Source organism: Pelmatolapia mariae, linkage group LG17 (genome assembly GCF_036321145.2).
Source record: "Pelmatolapia mariae isolate MD_Pm_ZW linkage group LG17, Pm_UMD_F_2, whole genome shotgun sequence".
In the NCBI taxonomy this organism is placed as follows: Eukaryota; Metazoa; Chordata; class Actinopteri; order Cichliformes; family Cichlidae; genus Pelmatolapia; species Pelmatolapia mariae.
The window spans coordinates 12,115,924-12,131,388 of NC_086242.1; the positions used below are offsets into that span (position 1 = coordinate 12,115,924).

Consider the following 15,465-nt stretch of genomic DNA (forward strand, 5'->3'; position numbering starts at 1 on the left):
CTTAAAGCATAAGCTTAATTTCATATTTAATAGTTTCAAGTTGCCATTTGTTTTTGTTTTTCTTGTAGATTTTGCTAAACTCTTATGTAGACATTTACACTTTTTGAACCAACCCAGTTATAAAGGGATAAATAGAGATGAGAAAAATAAAAAAAAACTTGCTTTGCAAAGACACATGCAGATGCAGGACAGCCTCACTACTTAAGGCTTTCTTAGGCCTTGTGAGCTCAGTGACAACTTAGCTGTTTTTTAATCTTTTCAACCTTTAACCTATAAGTATAAACAGTAGCAAGAAAGTGCTTTGTGGTTAATAGGCCTTCACTCCTAAGCAGAGCAACACAAACCAGCGTCAATGTAATAAATGTAGGATTTTTCCCCCCTTGATGTTGAAGGGGGCATGTAATTCCATTTCAGAGATCACTTGCGGAGGAAGCTGGAGTGGGAGGACATCTCATTGCCTCGTGTGTCACAGAACGCAATTACTCCAGCTGTGAAGACTTACATTCATATTAATGAAGGTGAATGAAGTTGCTCATTAGACCCTGACCCAGCGCCCTTTGATGCTGTCTCCCCCTGTATGCTCTTTTTCATTCTGACATTGTAATGTACATCAACTCTGCTGTGTGTCATGTGTACACTCAACGGTAATTAAAACACAGTGCTCTCTAGAAAATCTCAGATATCTCTCGTCTCTTTTGAAGAAACATTTGTGAATCACGCACAGAAGTTTTTATATGTGGTGTCACTCAACTTATTAAAACTTCAAATGGAACAAATGCTCATCTCTTTATTAATAGATGTGAAACTGATGTCGATGGAGACATCTGAAAGAGCAGGGAAACTTTTAAACTCTGCACCTTTATTCTTCATTCAGTTCTTAGTCTTTATGAAATTAATATATAAAATGAGCTAAAGAGACAATATTGTATTTGAAGGATTTTAAATTTGCTTTGATAAAGTGAAGATTTATATTTATGACCTGTTCTATAATCTACAGGTTTACATTTCGCTATAATGAACATACAATGATATATTCATTATAGAATGATATTGTCTAAAACAGTGCATGTAATGTGCGGACTTTCTACCTTTATATAATAAGGCTTAATAAGCTTTAACTAATGGCATTAGTAAGTGAATATAACCAGATCAATTACCTTCTATGTCACTTTCTCTCTCTCCAACTTTTCCAGTCCTCTTTCAGCTGACGGTGTGACAGCCCCACCTATGGTTTTTACGCCTGCAGGTTTAGATGTCTGATTTTCTGTACCTGTGCTGGCTCCTCGTTCTTTCTATCACCATCCTCTACCCATTTGGTCTGATTTTTTTTTTATCCTCTCTGTTTTACCTTAACATCCTTTCATCACTGCAACCATTACTTTTTAATTACTTTAAATCATAAATTGATCCGCTCTTTGTGCAGCTTTAACAGTGGTAAGTGGGAAACCTCTGAAGACACGCCTAATATTATAATGTGAGACAATTTTATTTAACTATTGATTCAAAACCCAAACATATCCTGCCACGTGCGCCTGAGATAAGCGTCAAATCCGCTCAGCTGAGAACAAACGTGTCAATGGGAGCTGTCCGTGGTGTTGATCAACCGCAAACCTGTCAGTTTCACGCAAATGCCACTGAATGGCTTAAAGATGTTGGAACTCTTACAGGCTATCATGGAGCAGCTGCACATAAAACACTTTTTTTAAAGTCTGATGCGAGGCAGAAAAAAAGTTTCAATAGTCGTGACGCCTTCAGTCCACCAACAGGAGGCCACAACTTTCTTCTTTTTTTTCTTCATTCATCTACCTCATTGCTTCACAGCCAATGGGATGGCTCACTGCGAACCAAAATGTCAACGGGATGACGTTGTTGCTGGCGTAGGGCTGCGTTTTGATGGCTCTACTAAAAGAATACAGTGGGAATGGACGAGCAGGAGACGCTGCTGGTCAGACTGTGCGCACTGTTGACCTCCGCACACAGTGTTGGTTCATCGGGATTTCTCATAATAGCCTCACTTGAGGATTTCGCCTTCTTTGCGCTTTCTTTGAGGGGATAAGTGCTGCTTAACCTCTCCAACTATATTTAATACAAGTATTATTATAACTAAAGGATACGAGTGGTAAGTTGCACGAACATTATTGCTCACACGTTTGTGACCTTTATTAAATATTGTTTTTAGTTTTATCCGCTAAACTTCACATTAAAACCACCCCGGCTTTCTGTGATCCATCGAACTTTAAACTAAATCCTGTACTCTTAGAGTAGATTTTAACAAGATTTGTTAGGGTACTTGTTAATATTTACTATTAATATCCAGAATGGGCATATTAGTAAGGTTTATTTTTGCATCTCACTGAAAATGAAATTCACTGAGATGCGTTGCTGAAGATTAGATGCGAGAAAAACTTCATATTCTCTGGCTTTCTTCACCTGTTTTGGTCCCAGAGGACACAGCATGCTGTCGTCCCTAAAGACCCTGCTGCTGTTCTCGGTCCTGTGCACACCGACCTCCAGCCTGTGCCTCCGTCTCTACCAGACGCGCCCCGACCTCCTCTGCGACGACCAGCTGGCAGTCGGGGTCCGGAATGACCAAACTGAGCCTGGTTACTCCACTGTGGACGGCTGGGGGTCCCTCATGCAGTCCGCGGAGTATCTCTCCTCCTCCTCCACGTCGTCGTCCTCTTTCTCCTCTGCTGAATCCAGTCGGGAAAAAAGGACTTCAAGTCCCGCAAACTACCGCTTCTTGAGCCGGACCAAGCTCAGGGGCCAGATGCTCCGCAACAGCAACAAAGGGGACCGGAGGAGCAGACTGACCCTGTCCCTGGACGTCCCGACCAACATCATGAACGTGCTCTTCGATGTGGCCAAGGCCAAAAATCTGCGAGCCAAGGCGGCGGAGAACGCGCGTCTGCTGGCGCAAATTGGACGGAGGAAATGAAACGTGGACAACTTTCATTTAACAGACAGCCATGACCAGTGTTGGCCTCTCAAAGTCTAATAAATTAGCATCTCTTATCATCCAAGTAAACATCCATTTGTTTCTCCGGGGGAACGATGCCGTGTTTAATAATACACAGGCTTTAAATTAAATTCAGCTGTTCGCCTGTAAAAGGAAATAATCTCACGCCTTCTTTTCTCCAGATCAAATCACTGAGACCATTTCCAACAGCAAAGGCACGTTTACTATATATATATATTCGTAGGAAAGGGAACTTATGAAAAAGTAGATAACTATGGAAAATGTTTTAAAACCAGGTTAAATATTACAGAAGATATGAGCGGATACATTAGCTGTTGCTGCCTTCTTTTAAAAGTAATTGATTGATTTATTTTTAAATAAATATGTTTATTTATGCATTTATTGCGAATAATCCACCTATATTAAATTACAAACTTTCTCAAGTACTTTGTTATAGCAGACAAACAAAGTGACTAAAACACGTCCTCAGCTTTTCGGTTAAATTAATGTTTAATGTGATTGTTTTGCCCAGACTCAATAAATTCAAATAACTGGACGCGATGAGCAAAGCAGCTGGTTTTGCTTACAGCAATAAATAAATAAATATTAAAAAATGCAGCACTGTTGCATAATCTAATAATAATTTGATGTCCTGAGAAATGTTTTTTTTTATTCCAGGATATGTGTTTTTTTTTTCTCTTTCATCCTTCATTTATTTATTTAAGAAGCTTTATGTTAAAAAAGTATGAATTCAGATTCAAGTTTTGAACTTTGAATGTGGCCGAAAAACAACACTGAGAAAAAAAATACTGTACAAATCATCTGCAAGGTCATGAAATACAGTAAAATGCAATTGCATGGGAATGTATGTGTTCATCAGATGTCTCTTATTTTTATACTCAAAATAAAGGATTATTTTTCCTCAAATAAAGCAGGTGTAACGACATACATTTGCCTCTTTATATGCAATATCTATATCACTGAGATTCATTATATATTCTTAGAAAATATCTTTTCATTACTTCATTGTTCACAGAGTTAAAGCCCGACTCACACACCTTCATGAAAACACTTTATCACCCAAATTTGTCTCATCATAGATATATTCATGTCTCACTTCATATTGTCAGCAAGTAATACATTACAGTGCAAACATATGCTTAAGGGACAGACTTTCAAGGTATAAACTTTAATTAGTGTTGCTATTGCTTGGCTTTACCACAAGAGGGCACCCTACCTTTCTATTCTTTTATGTCTTCTATTTATAAATAGATAGGATTTTGAAGTTGGGAGATTGCAATAAGCAGTGATGGATAATAATAATGTGGCTGGGCAATACGTGTGTCAGAAAACAAACAAGAAATTGTCATAATCTGGATTTTGAATTCACCTGCCTCAGAAAAGCATTCTTAACATAGAATAATGTCGCCCTCTTGTGGTCATTTATGAAAGCTACATTCTAGTTTGTGACGGTCGGTAGCCTAAAGAGAAAAAAAAAACCAAAACAGGACACGTGTGTGAATGAGAAGGAGACAGGTGTGACAGTGAAGATGCAAAGCGTACAAGTAGTGATGCCACGGAGACCGCAGAGAAGAAGATGTAATAAAGGTGAACATGGAGAAGGAAAGGTACATGATCTGCCTTGGCGACCCCTATTGGTCTGTCAACACTACAGTTAAGGAAGGTCAGTGGTGCCTTCATTTCCGGAGCTCGCTGAAGAAGAACTGTGTAGATTAGAAAGTGGTGGTGACCTTCTATTGCTCCACTATAGAAGCATCCTGGAACAGTGTGGTATGCATGATGCTCTGCAGCAGTTATAACGGCTATCCAGATGCTAATAAACAGCACAAAATATAACTGACCGTGCATAGGAAACGTAAGATACCACCCAAGAACCTGAAAAATCAGTAAAAGACAGTTCTCACGCTGGACACTTGCTCTTTGACCTGTTGCCCTCTGGTAGACACTACGTGTAAATTAAAACAAGGAAAAAAACATTAAAAAACACCTTTTTATCCAAGTGCAATTACTCTCCTAAATCAAATATGACTACTGTGATGCACCTCAGCACCTTCTGCTAAATTTTTGACTACTTCATACTAAAATTAGAACTTGGTTTACCACGAGAATAGCTTTGTTTTTTTATTTATACTGTGACACTTGAGACACCTGCAGAAGTACCACCTCATCGTCACATTCTGATTATGATATATGCTGTTTGTAACTGCTTAGCTTGAGATTGATCTTCACGGAGCTTGTGTTTGCTGTGTTTATTCAGCTCAGGCAACAAAGGTAAACTTTTCATGACATATTTTAATTGTTCTGTGCTGTAGCTGGTTCAGCCCTGTTACCAATACTCTAGTAGCTAAAAATACTGTTGAATAAATTAGTCACCTTCATACTTAATATACAGGGTGGGCCATTTATATGGATACACCGTAATAAAATGGGAATGGTTGGTGATATTAAAGTCCTGTTTGTGGCACATTAGTATATGTGAGGGGGCAAACTCCTCAACATGGGTGGTGACCATGGTGGCCATTTAGAAGTCGGCCATCTTGGATACAACTTTTGTTTTTTCAATAGGAAGAGGGCCATGTGACACATCAAACTTATTGGTAATGTCACAAGAAAAACAATGGTGTGCTTGGTTTCAACGTAACTTTATTCTTTCATGACTTATTTACAAGTTTCTGACCACTTATAACATGTGTTCAGTGTGCTGCCCATTGTGTTGGATTGTCAATGCAACCCTCTTCTCCCACTCTTCACACACTGATAGCAACACCGCAGGAGAAATGCCAGCACAGGCATCCAGTATCCGTAGTTTCAGGTGCTGCACATCTCATATCTTCACACTATAGACAATTGCCTTCAGGTGACCCCAAAGATAAAAGTCTAAGGGGGTCAGATCGGGAGACCTTGGGGGCCATTCAACTTGCCCACGGCGACCAATCCACTTTCCAGGAAACTGTTCATCTAGGAATGCTCGGACCTGGCACCCATAATGTGGTGGTGCACCATCTTGCTGGAAAAACTCAGGGAACGTGCCAGCTTCAGTGCACAAAGAGGGAAACACATCATCATGTAGCAATTTCAAATATCCAGTGGCCTTGAGGTTTCCATTGATGAAGAATGGACCCACTATCGTTGTACCCCATATACCACACCAAACCATCACTTTTGTTGTTCCAACAGTCTTGGAGGGATCCATCCAATGTGGGTTAGTGTCAGACCAATAGCGGTGGTTTTGTTTGTTAACTTCACCATTCACATAAAAGTTTGCCTCATCACTGAACAAAATCTTCTGCGTGAACTGAGGGTCCTGTTCCAATTTTTGTTTTGCCCATTCTGCAAATTCTGTGTGCCGATCTGGGTCATCCTCGTTGAGATGCTGCAGTAGCTGGAGTTTGTAAGGGTGCCATTTGTGAGTAGCTAATATCCGCCGAAGGGATGTTCAACTAATGCCACTCTCCAGTGACATGCGGCGAGTGCTACGCTGTGGGCTCTTGCTGAATGACGCTAGGACAGCCACTGATGTTTCTTCATTAGTGACAGTTTTCTTGCGTCCACATTTTGGCAAATCCAACACTGAACCAGTTTCACGAAACTTAGCAAGCAGTTTGCTAACTGTAGCATGGCAGATGGGTGGTCTCGTAGGGTGTCTTGCATTGAAATCTGCTGCAATGACCCAGTTACTGCGTTCACCAGATATCAACACAATTTCAATCCGCTCCTCACGTGTTAACCTCTTTGACATGTCAATGGCTGTGAACAAAGAGAAACTTGTAAATAACTCATGAAAGAATAAAGTTACGTTGAAACCAAGCACACCATTGTTTTTCTTGTGACATTACCAATAAGTTTGATGTGTCACATGGCCCTCTTCCTATTGAAAAAACAAAAGTTGTATCCAAGATGGCCGACTTCTAAATGGCCACCATGGTCACCACCCATGTTGAGGAGTTTGTCCCCTCACATATACCAATGTGCCACAAACAGGACTTTAATATCACCAACCATTCCCATTTTATTACGGTGTATCCATATAAATGGCCCACCCTGTATATCAATTCAAGCAACTTTTGAAAACTACCTTGCCTGACTTTTCAGTAGTCACAATTTTAATAAATGTATTTATTTTTGTTGTTGTTGTTTTTTTTGTAATATTAGCACTGTATTTATTTTTCAAATCTTTGCCCAAATACACTATTTATATAATAATCAAACTATTACGAAGGCAGGAGATCAAACCCGTAGTTGTGTAAATAGGGGACGGCAATTTTGAAATTAATTTCTTTTCTTTAGGTAATATAGCTATAGGGTTGCATTGGTTAGAGTAACTCACTCAATCTACTTAGAAAAGACTGTGAAAATACAAAACGTGAAAAAGGACTGAAAAAAGGACCTTTGGTCTACAAGTTGTGTCAGCTAAATAGGTTTTCCACAATTGTCATGGCACAAAGCCTGCAGTGCATAATTACTGTTTTTTTAATGGTGATGTTTAATAAATTGGTTTATAATCACTTAAGAGACAAGAGACAAATGTGTCAACAAAATCAAAACAAAAATTGGATTTACTTGTTTATACCTTATTTTTATTATTATACATTAAATGCAATTTAGTTGGGACAAGGATTATTATGCATGGATTATTGTTTTCGTGGGACTTTTTAATTCGAGTAACCGTCAGGATGTGTCAGAAGCGCCCCCTGCCGCTCCTTACGCGGAAATATTCTGACGTGTCTTCCGTCGACGTGGACGTTGCCACCGGACGTCAGTTTTCACTTTGGCTACGTGGAAGTAGCTTCTCATCTGTTGCGAGATTGAGAGCTGCTTTTGGTCTCATCTGCCAGCTTCGCAATTTCAAAATGATTAAAAAATTTGATAAGAAAGACGAGGAGTCTGGTAAGACTGCAGAATTGTAATTTTAAACGGTTGTTAATTTTAAATAGTCTTGATTGGACTTTATGTTGTGGAAGCTAAAGCGGTGCTAGCCTGTTAGCTCACTAGCTAGGTAAACCTAGGTTTACGCTACCTGTCAGGGCGATTGAGCGATAAATGTGGTTTGCAAACAAACGTACGATTAAGATAGTGGTTTGAAGAGAGAGTCAAAAACTGAGTTGACGTTGCATTTAAATCCACAGCTACTACAACATCGGTTTTCTCTAGTTCAGCGTTAGCCGACCGTATTAGCATCGTCAGCTGGATGTTGTCATTTCTCTCCCAAGTCCAACTTATATGAATGAAAGTTGTACCAGTTTCTGTTGACGTTAAGGAAGACTGTTTGGATATTTGCAGATATCCAGAAGCTAACATAAGCTAATAAGAAGATCAAATTAATATAAAGCAGGATTGATTCTATCTTATTGGTTTCTCATTGCCCATTTCTTTTCTACCCCCTTCATATATGTGTTTGCTTTGAATAAGGTTCAGTAAAGTTTTAATGCATTATTTTTCTAACACAACTATTTCAACTCGTTAGGAAGTGGCTCAAACCCTTTCCAGCACCTGGAGAAGAGTGCGGTCTTGCAGGAGGTAAAGCCTAAGATCAGTGCTGTTGAAAACGTGTTCTTCGCTCACAATAAACAAAGAAAAAAAACGGACCAAAGAAAAGAGTATTCAGTGTACTGAAATAAAACGTGTGTTTTTTGTTTACAGGCTCGCATCTTCAATGAGACGCCCATTAATCCAAGAAGATGCCTCCACATTCTCACCAAGATCATCTATCTCCTCAACCAGGTAAAAAAAAATGATAGACAAACTATGCTGTCTGTATGGCTTTGAGTTCATGACATCATCTTCTCTCATTCTCATATCTTTGTTCACACAGGGAGAGCATTTTGGGACCACAGAGGCCACTGAGGCTTTCTTTGCAATGACCAGGCTCTTTCAGTCTAATGATGTAAGAGGTCCCCCTATTCATTTGATCTCTAATTAACTGGCTAAGCATTTCTTTTTAATTAATTCAGGTTTATGCTATTTCTCTTCTAGCAAACTTTGAGGAGGATGTGCTATCTAACTATCAAAGAGATGGCCAACATCTCTGAGGATGTCATCATTGTCACTAGCAGGTTTGTTCATTAAATGGCTTTTATGTATACATTTATGTACATACTGATTTCTTATTTATCAAATAAAACAGAAGAGTAAAAATAAGCAAAAAGTATTTGCACACCAGTTTTATAGTTGTACTAGCAGTGCACCCCTTAACCATTATTACTAGCAAAATGGAATATTTAATGGTATAAAGTCTGATGAGAGCAATATTTTAAAGTTGTTTGCAAAGAAAATTATGATTAAAATTAGGATTTTTGCAATAGTGTACTTTTTCTTTTGGCATTCTAGTGTCTTTATTTATTTCTTGTCTGGTATTTTATAGCTTGACCAAAGACATGACTGGGAAGGAGGATGTATACAGAGGACCTGCCATTAGAGCTCTCTGCAGGATTACAGATGTGAGTGCTGCTTAATTTCTGTTCAGAAGAGGAAATTGCTTTTGTCTTTTCTTATTAATGTCATGTTTTTAAGGTAAGAAACTGAAGCATCTTTTAATTTTTCGGTCTTCCCCACAGACGACCATGCTGCAGGCTATTGAGAGATACATGAAGCAGGCTATTGTTGACAAGGTTCCCAGTGTGTCCAGTTCAGCTTTGGTCTCCTCGCTGGTATGAATTGGGCTCATTTTTTTCTTTCAGTGTTATTCTCAGAAAAAATCTCTTTTGAGATTTTTCTGACATTTCTACACAAAAGTTTGTTATTCATTTCCTTCACGATGGACAATAATGTTCTTTCCACTTCAATTCTTCAGCACATGGTGAAGATGAGCTATGATGTGGTGAAGCGCTGGGTGAATGAAGCCCAAGAGGCTGCTTCCAGTGACAACATCATGGTCCAGGTGATGAGGAACAGAAGAAAAACTACAGAATTAATGCTTTCTAGTGTGGTTTGCTTCATTTGGTTAATATTGAGAATAATGAATATTATTCCTGAATAGAAATTAGTTTAAAGTGGCTGCTTATTTGTGTACTGTTCTCTAGTACCACGCCCTGGGCCTGTTGTATCACCTCAGGAAGAATGACCGCCTCGCTGTGACCAAGATGCTCAACAAGTTCACCAAGTCTGGTCTCAAGTCTCCCTTTGCCTACTGCATGCTCATCCGGATTGCAAGTAAACTGCTGGATGAGACAGAGGGAGGGTGAGTAGACCAGCAGTAGCTTGATACACAAAAGATATGTGGGCATACTAAATTTCAGTCTTGCTGTCATGTTGACATGGGTTTTATCCTCGTGTTTACAGTCATGACAGCCCCTTGTTTGACTTCATCGAGAGCTGCCTGAGGAACAAGAATGAGATGGTGGTGTATGAGGCTGCTTCTGCTATTGTCCATATGCCCAACTGCACTGCCAGGGAGCTGGCCCCTGCTGTGTCAGGTTACTAGTTTACTCACATATTATTCATAAATGTGCTGACAAGTTTATATTGTAAATGAGCAATTTTTGTCTTGCTGCATCAATCTCATTTTAAATGTATGTCTTCCTGCAGTGTTGCAGCTCTTCTGCAGCTCTCCTAAAGCTGCACTAAGATACGCTGCTGTCAGGACCCTCAATAAGGTACAGCTGCACACTCCCTTCCTCCAAAATATGGCTTGTTTTTTAAGGTTTAAGTACCAAACACTGATACATAAACAGCCATGAGTCATTTAATCATAGCAACATAAAAATAACCTATTACAAATAAAAACATAACTCTAGATGTACATTAATATTTCCTTTGTGTCCACTAGGTGGCCATGAAGCATCCATCAGCCGTGACTGCGTGCAACCTGGACCTTGAGAACCTGATCACCGATTCTAACCGCAGCATTGCCACGCTGGCCATCACCACTCTTCTCAAGACTGGCAGTGAGAGCAGCGTGGATCGGCTCATGAAGCAGATCTCCTCTTTTGTCTCAGAGATCTCAGATGAGTTCAAGGTCAGGCGCTTTTGTTTTAAATACTCTAAATTTGATTAAGCAGTAAGTCTTAATGCACGCGGGTCAGAGCAGCTGTGGTGCATGAGGTAGGTTGTCTACCAATCAGAATGTCTGCGGAGCAATTCCTGACTCCTCCAGTCTGCATATAGAAATGTCCTTGGGAAAGACACTGAACCCCCTTAGGGATAGATGAAAGTGCTGTATCAGTGTGTGTTGGAGTAAATGAGACTTGCAGTAGTAAGAACTGAGTAGGGAGGTACTATATAAGTACTAGTCCATACATGTAGCATGGTGGACAGTGGGGAGATTCTCCTTAAAGCTAGTTGTTTTGCACATTTCTGACTCCATAGTTGTTGTTGTTGTTTTTTCTTCTTTAGCTCCACATCCTTAAAGACAACTTTCTTACAGTTAGCTGGTGGAAGGAGCCACTGTGCTCATAGAACTGTGTGCCTGAGAACATAAATATTCTCAGGCACAAAGTTCTACAATATTTTCTCAATGGCTTAATCACTATACAATATTATTGCAATTTTAAACAACTGCAATATGCTGAGTATATATAAGTTATATTGGGATATATTGTTTCTGCTAGCTTTGCCATTCCTTGCTAACTTTGTCGCAGGATGGTGGCAGATGAGACGACCCCTCGTGTTTGTAGCAGTTCCAGAAAATGTTATTGCTGTCTGGTGCTTTTAAATGCCATCAGTGCCCTTTGTCTTGTCCTGGTTAGAAAAACCCGAAATAAGCTCATACTTTTGGGTTAAATTTTCGCTGTGCTTTGTTGATTTCTTTTTCCAATATCGCCATCTTTATCAACTTCCTCCTCCACGCTGAAGGTCACTAGAAAAAACCTGAACGGCACCATCTGGTGGAGTAAATAAGCAGTTGATTTTATCGTAGTACTGAATTTGCGTTTTCTAAAATAACACCGATATTTGGTGTCCCTGTATCGATATAATATTGCCACACAAAAAATCGCAATATTATGGAAACCAGCCATGAAAACATGCAGGTTGTAGATGAAAAGTGTCATTGTGGTATTACAACCGGATTTTAGCTTCTTTTGGGGGGGAAAAAGATTCATTTTTAAAATGAGTTTTACTGCTTTGCTCCCACTTAAAAACAAATCCCATTACCTTTGTTCTATTTTCTGATGTCCTAAATCTGTGTTTTTATTTCAGGTGGTTGTGGTGCAGGCCATCAGTGCTCTCTGTCAGAAGTATCCCAGGAAGCACAGCGTCATGATGAACTTCTTGTCCAACATGCTCAGAGATGATGTAAGTTATATAACCGAGTATTGTCTACATTTGGTATTTGACTTTTTGAGTTTTCTTGTGACATGCTGTATAGAAAATGTGTTGTTTTTATAACAGATATAGAATCTGCACACCACAATGAATCACTGTAATAATATTTTTTTGTAAACCTCTTCTCTCCCTGCAGGGTGGATTTGATTACAAGCGGGCCATCGTAGACTGCATCATCAGCATCATCGAGGAGAACCCTGAGAGCAAAGAGACGGGCTTGGCCCATCTGTGCGAGTTTATCGAGGACTGCGAGCACACTGTGCTTGCCACAAAGATCCTGCACCTGCTGGGCAAAGAGGGTCCACGCACCCCGCAGCCCTCCAAGTACATTCGCTTTATTTTCAACCGAGTGGTGCTGGAGAGCGAGGCTGTCCGTGCAGGTGAGACGAGTAGGAGAGCATGCACCCCAGAAGTTTGACCTTAGATCTGTAACATCCATAGGCAGAGGCTGATACTTCTTATTTTGGCAGCTTTAGTTAATTTTCTTCCAATTTTTTTTTTTAGGCTATTTACTAACGAGATAAAACATTTGTTTGTGTCATGCTCCACTTTTAGCTGCTGTCAGCGCTTTGGCTAAATTTGGAGCTCAGAATGATGATCTGCTGCCAAGTGTCCTGGTTCTTTTGCAGAGGTATTCATTGGTTTTGTTTGTTGAGTATATGTGTGTGCGCGTGTGTGCACTTTTGAAAGTACACAGTGGATAAACTCTTTGTGTCAGTGCGGTATAATTTTTAACACAGCTCTGTTTGCACAGGTGTATGATGGACAGTGATGATGAGGTGCGTGACAGAGCTACTTTCTACATGAACGTGCTCCAGCAGAAGCAGAAGGCTCTGAATGCTGCCTACATCTTTAATGGTAAATTACAGTTGGTTTTCAAAATAAAAGAGCCGTCAAGGCAGTTTGTTTGTCAAGCGCCCAGCAGGTGATGTGCTGAGTCTCCTTGTATGTGTGTTTCAGGACTTTCTGTTTCCATTCCTGGTTTGGAGAAGTCCCTCCACCAGTACACCTTGGATCCCTCAGAGAAACCTTTTGATATGAAGACAGTCCCTCTGGCCACTGCTCCTATCACAGAGCAGAAAACGGGTACGACCACAGTGATTTATTTATTTTTTAGTAACCGAGAAACTGTCATGTTCAGGAATCAGATCTTTAAGAACAATTTTATTTGTCCGCTCAGAAATCGCCCCAGTCGCTACAAGCAAGCTTCCAGAAAAGTTGGCTCCATCACGTCAGGACATTTATCAGGGTAAATGAACAGCATCTGTTGTTTTGCGATGATCGGAGGTGTGCGTTCACCTTTGTCGTCATTTCGATGTAGCTGATAAAATCCCTGCTTCGTCTTACATCTGTTTTTGTTTACATCATTGCCAGAACAACTTGCGGCCATCCCAGAATTCCAGGGTCTCGGCCCGCTGTTCAAGTCTTCGGAGCCGGTGCAACTGACGGAGGCTGAGACTGAATACGTGGTGCGCTGCATCAAACACACGTTCGCCGGACACATGGTGTTCCAGTTCGACTGCACGAACACTCTAAACGACCAGCTGCTGCAGAAGGTACCGCAGTTTTGTTTCACAATTACCTGAAGTTTAATAATATTTTTAAACACATCAGCATATAAAACGTGTGAATATGTTTGATTCTTTCTTCTAGGTGGTGGTGCAGATGGAGCCCTCGGAGGCCTATGAGGTCGTACACTGTGTCCCTGCCCCAAGCCTCCCATACAGTCAGCCTGGTTCTTGTTACACTTTGATCCGGCTTCCCGATGACGACCCCACAGCTGGTAGGAACATTCAGACATCACCAGACGTGTTTGAGCTGCTTAAATGCCAAGTTTGGGTGATTTATGCTTCCTGTCTGTTCGCAGTGTCTTGTACGTTCAGCTGTACTATGAAGTACCTGGTGAGGGACTGCGACCCCAACACAGGAGAGCCTGACGATGACGGTTATGATGATGAATATGTGGTATGTAATAGCAAATGTGTGACTTTATTTATTTTTGCCCTTCAGCTGTAAAAAGGCAGGAGTATTTTTATTATCCTGCTGCCTGACATGGACATCTAAGTTTGTGAATGCATTAACGCAAAAATGAGGCAGCTTCAAATCGATACCACAGGTGTATCTACTAAAAATCTTGGACAAGTTTAAATCTCAGTGACCTCGATCTCAAGGTCAAGGTAAGGGGTCAGGTTTTCTGAAAATCATGAACGAGGGTTTTGAAATTGATACCATAGGTGTGTACTAGAAGGCAGACGGGTAGTGTTGGCTGTTAACATGTTTTAGCATCAAACTAAACCTCTTTCTTTGTTTTGGGCGACTTTCTTTAGTTGGAGGATCTAGAGGTAACGGTTGCAGACCACATCCAGAAGGTTCTGAAACCAAATTTCGGAGCCGCGTGGGAAGAAGTAGGAGACGAATTTGAGAAGGAAGAAACTTTTGCCCTGGCATCTGTACGAACTCTAGATGGTACGGACAATTTGAAGTTCATTTTGTAATATAACCTTTATTTCGTTAACATGTATAGGATAAACTGACCTAAACCACTGTCGAAACTTTTCTTTGTGTTTTTGTGTGCAGAGGCGGTGGGTAACATTATCAACTTCCTGGGAATGCAGCCATGTGAGCGCTCCGACAAAGTTCCTGAAAATAAGAACTCGCACGTCCTCTTCCTTGCTGGTGAGTGTCTGATATCAGGATATTGATAACTGTATGCAAGTTTAACTTCAACTTGATCTATAAAAATGTTTTTGCAAAACAAATATTAATACTGTAAATATGTGTATATGTTGTGAGTAAAAACTTTCCCACTCTCACTCTAAGGTGTGTTTCGCGGCGGTCACGACGTGCTGGTTCGGGCTCGACTCGCGCTGGCCGACGGCGTCACCATGCAGGTGACGGTTCGCAGCGGAGACGAGAACGTCGTCGATGTCATCTTGGCTTCAGTGGGTTAAAATGGTCGTCATACTGCTTTGTGCCAACGCGACAAGACCTTTCATCCCCGTTCAACCACCTGAAACGTCACTTAGTTCTTCACAGATCTGAAATTATATTTCATGAATGTTTTATTACTTCTAGTGTATAAACTAAAACGTGTTCTCTCGCTGTTTCTTTATATTTTCTGCTGGTCCACATGTTTTGTTATCTGTCAAATCTACAATAAATCATGACTGTCAAAGTTCTGGCTGCTTAATTTATTCCAGTTAGTAATCAAGATACTTTTTTTT

General features: G+C 40.4%; 2 protein-coding genes across 2 annotated transcripts; both read left to right on the plus strand.

Annotated features, from left to right (window-relative positions):
* Positions 1-1,947: 1,947 nt before the first annotated feature.
* ucn3l (urocortin 3, like) lies at positions 1,948-3,659 on the plus strand. The gene is made up of 2 exons (XM_063460279.1): positions 1,948-2,119; positions 2,446-3,659. The coding sequence occupies exon 2, from the start codon at positions 2,456-2,458 to the stop codon at positions 2,936-2,938; it is 483 nt and encodes a 160-aa protein (XP_063316349.1). The 5' UTR covers positions 1,948-2,119; positions 2,446-2,455; the 3' UTR covers positions 2,939-3,659.
* Positions 3,660-7,742: 4,083 nt separating this feature from the next.
* copg2 (COPI coat complex subunit gamma 2) lies at positions 7,743-15,408 on the plus strand. The gene is made up of 24 exons (XM_063460340.1): positions 7,743-7,867; positions 8,445-8,497; positions 8,621-8,701; positions 8,793-8,864; positions 8,954-9,033; positions 9,342-9,417; positions 9,535-9,627; positions 9,771-9,857; positions 10,000-10,157; positions 10,259-10,392; positions 10,505-10,572; positions 10,746-10,934; positions 12,116-12,211; positions 12,378-12,621; positions 12,797-12,872; positions 12,996-13,099; positions 13,202-13,327; positions 13,422-13,490; positions 13,616-13,797; positions 13,895-14,024; positions 14,109-14,206; positions 14,569-14,707; positions 14,819-14,917; positions 15,062-15,408. Exons 1-24 carry the CDS (start codon positions 7,831-7,833, stop codon positions 15,190-15,192), a joined length of 2,622 nt encoding a protein of 873 aa, XP_063316410.1. The 5' UTR covers positions 7,743-7,830; the 3' UTR covers positions 15,193-15,408.
* Positions 15,409-15,465: the final 57 nt, after the last annotated feature.

What these genes read in the sequence shown, in the direction of transcription:
- ucn3l (XM_063460279.1), top strand. Translation starts at nt 2,456, where the DNA reads ATGCTGTCGTCCCTAAAGACCCTGCTGCTGTTCTCGGTCCTGTGCACA.
- copg2 (XM_063460340.1), top strand. Translation starts at nt 7,831, where the DNA reads ATGATTAAAAAATTTGATAAGAAAGACGAGGAGTCTG. An exon ending in AGAGTGCGGTCTTGCAGGAG is followed by an intron (nt 8,498 to 8,620) that starts GTAAAGCCTAAG and finishes TTTTGTTTACAG; the next exon opens with GCTCGCATCTTCAATGAGAC. An exon ending in CTCTCTGCAGGATTACAGAT is followed by an intron (nt 9,418 to 9,534) that starts GTGAGTGCTGCT and finishes TCTTCCCCACAG; the next exon opens with ACGACCATGCTGCAGGCTAT.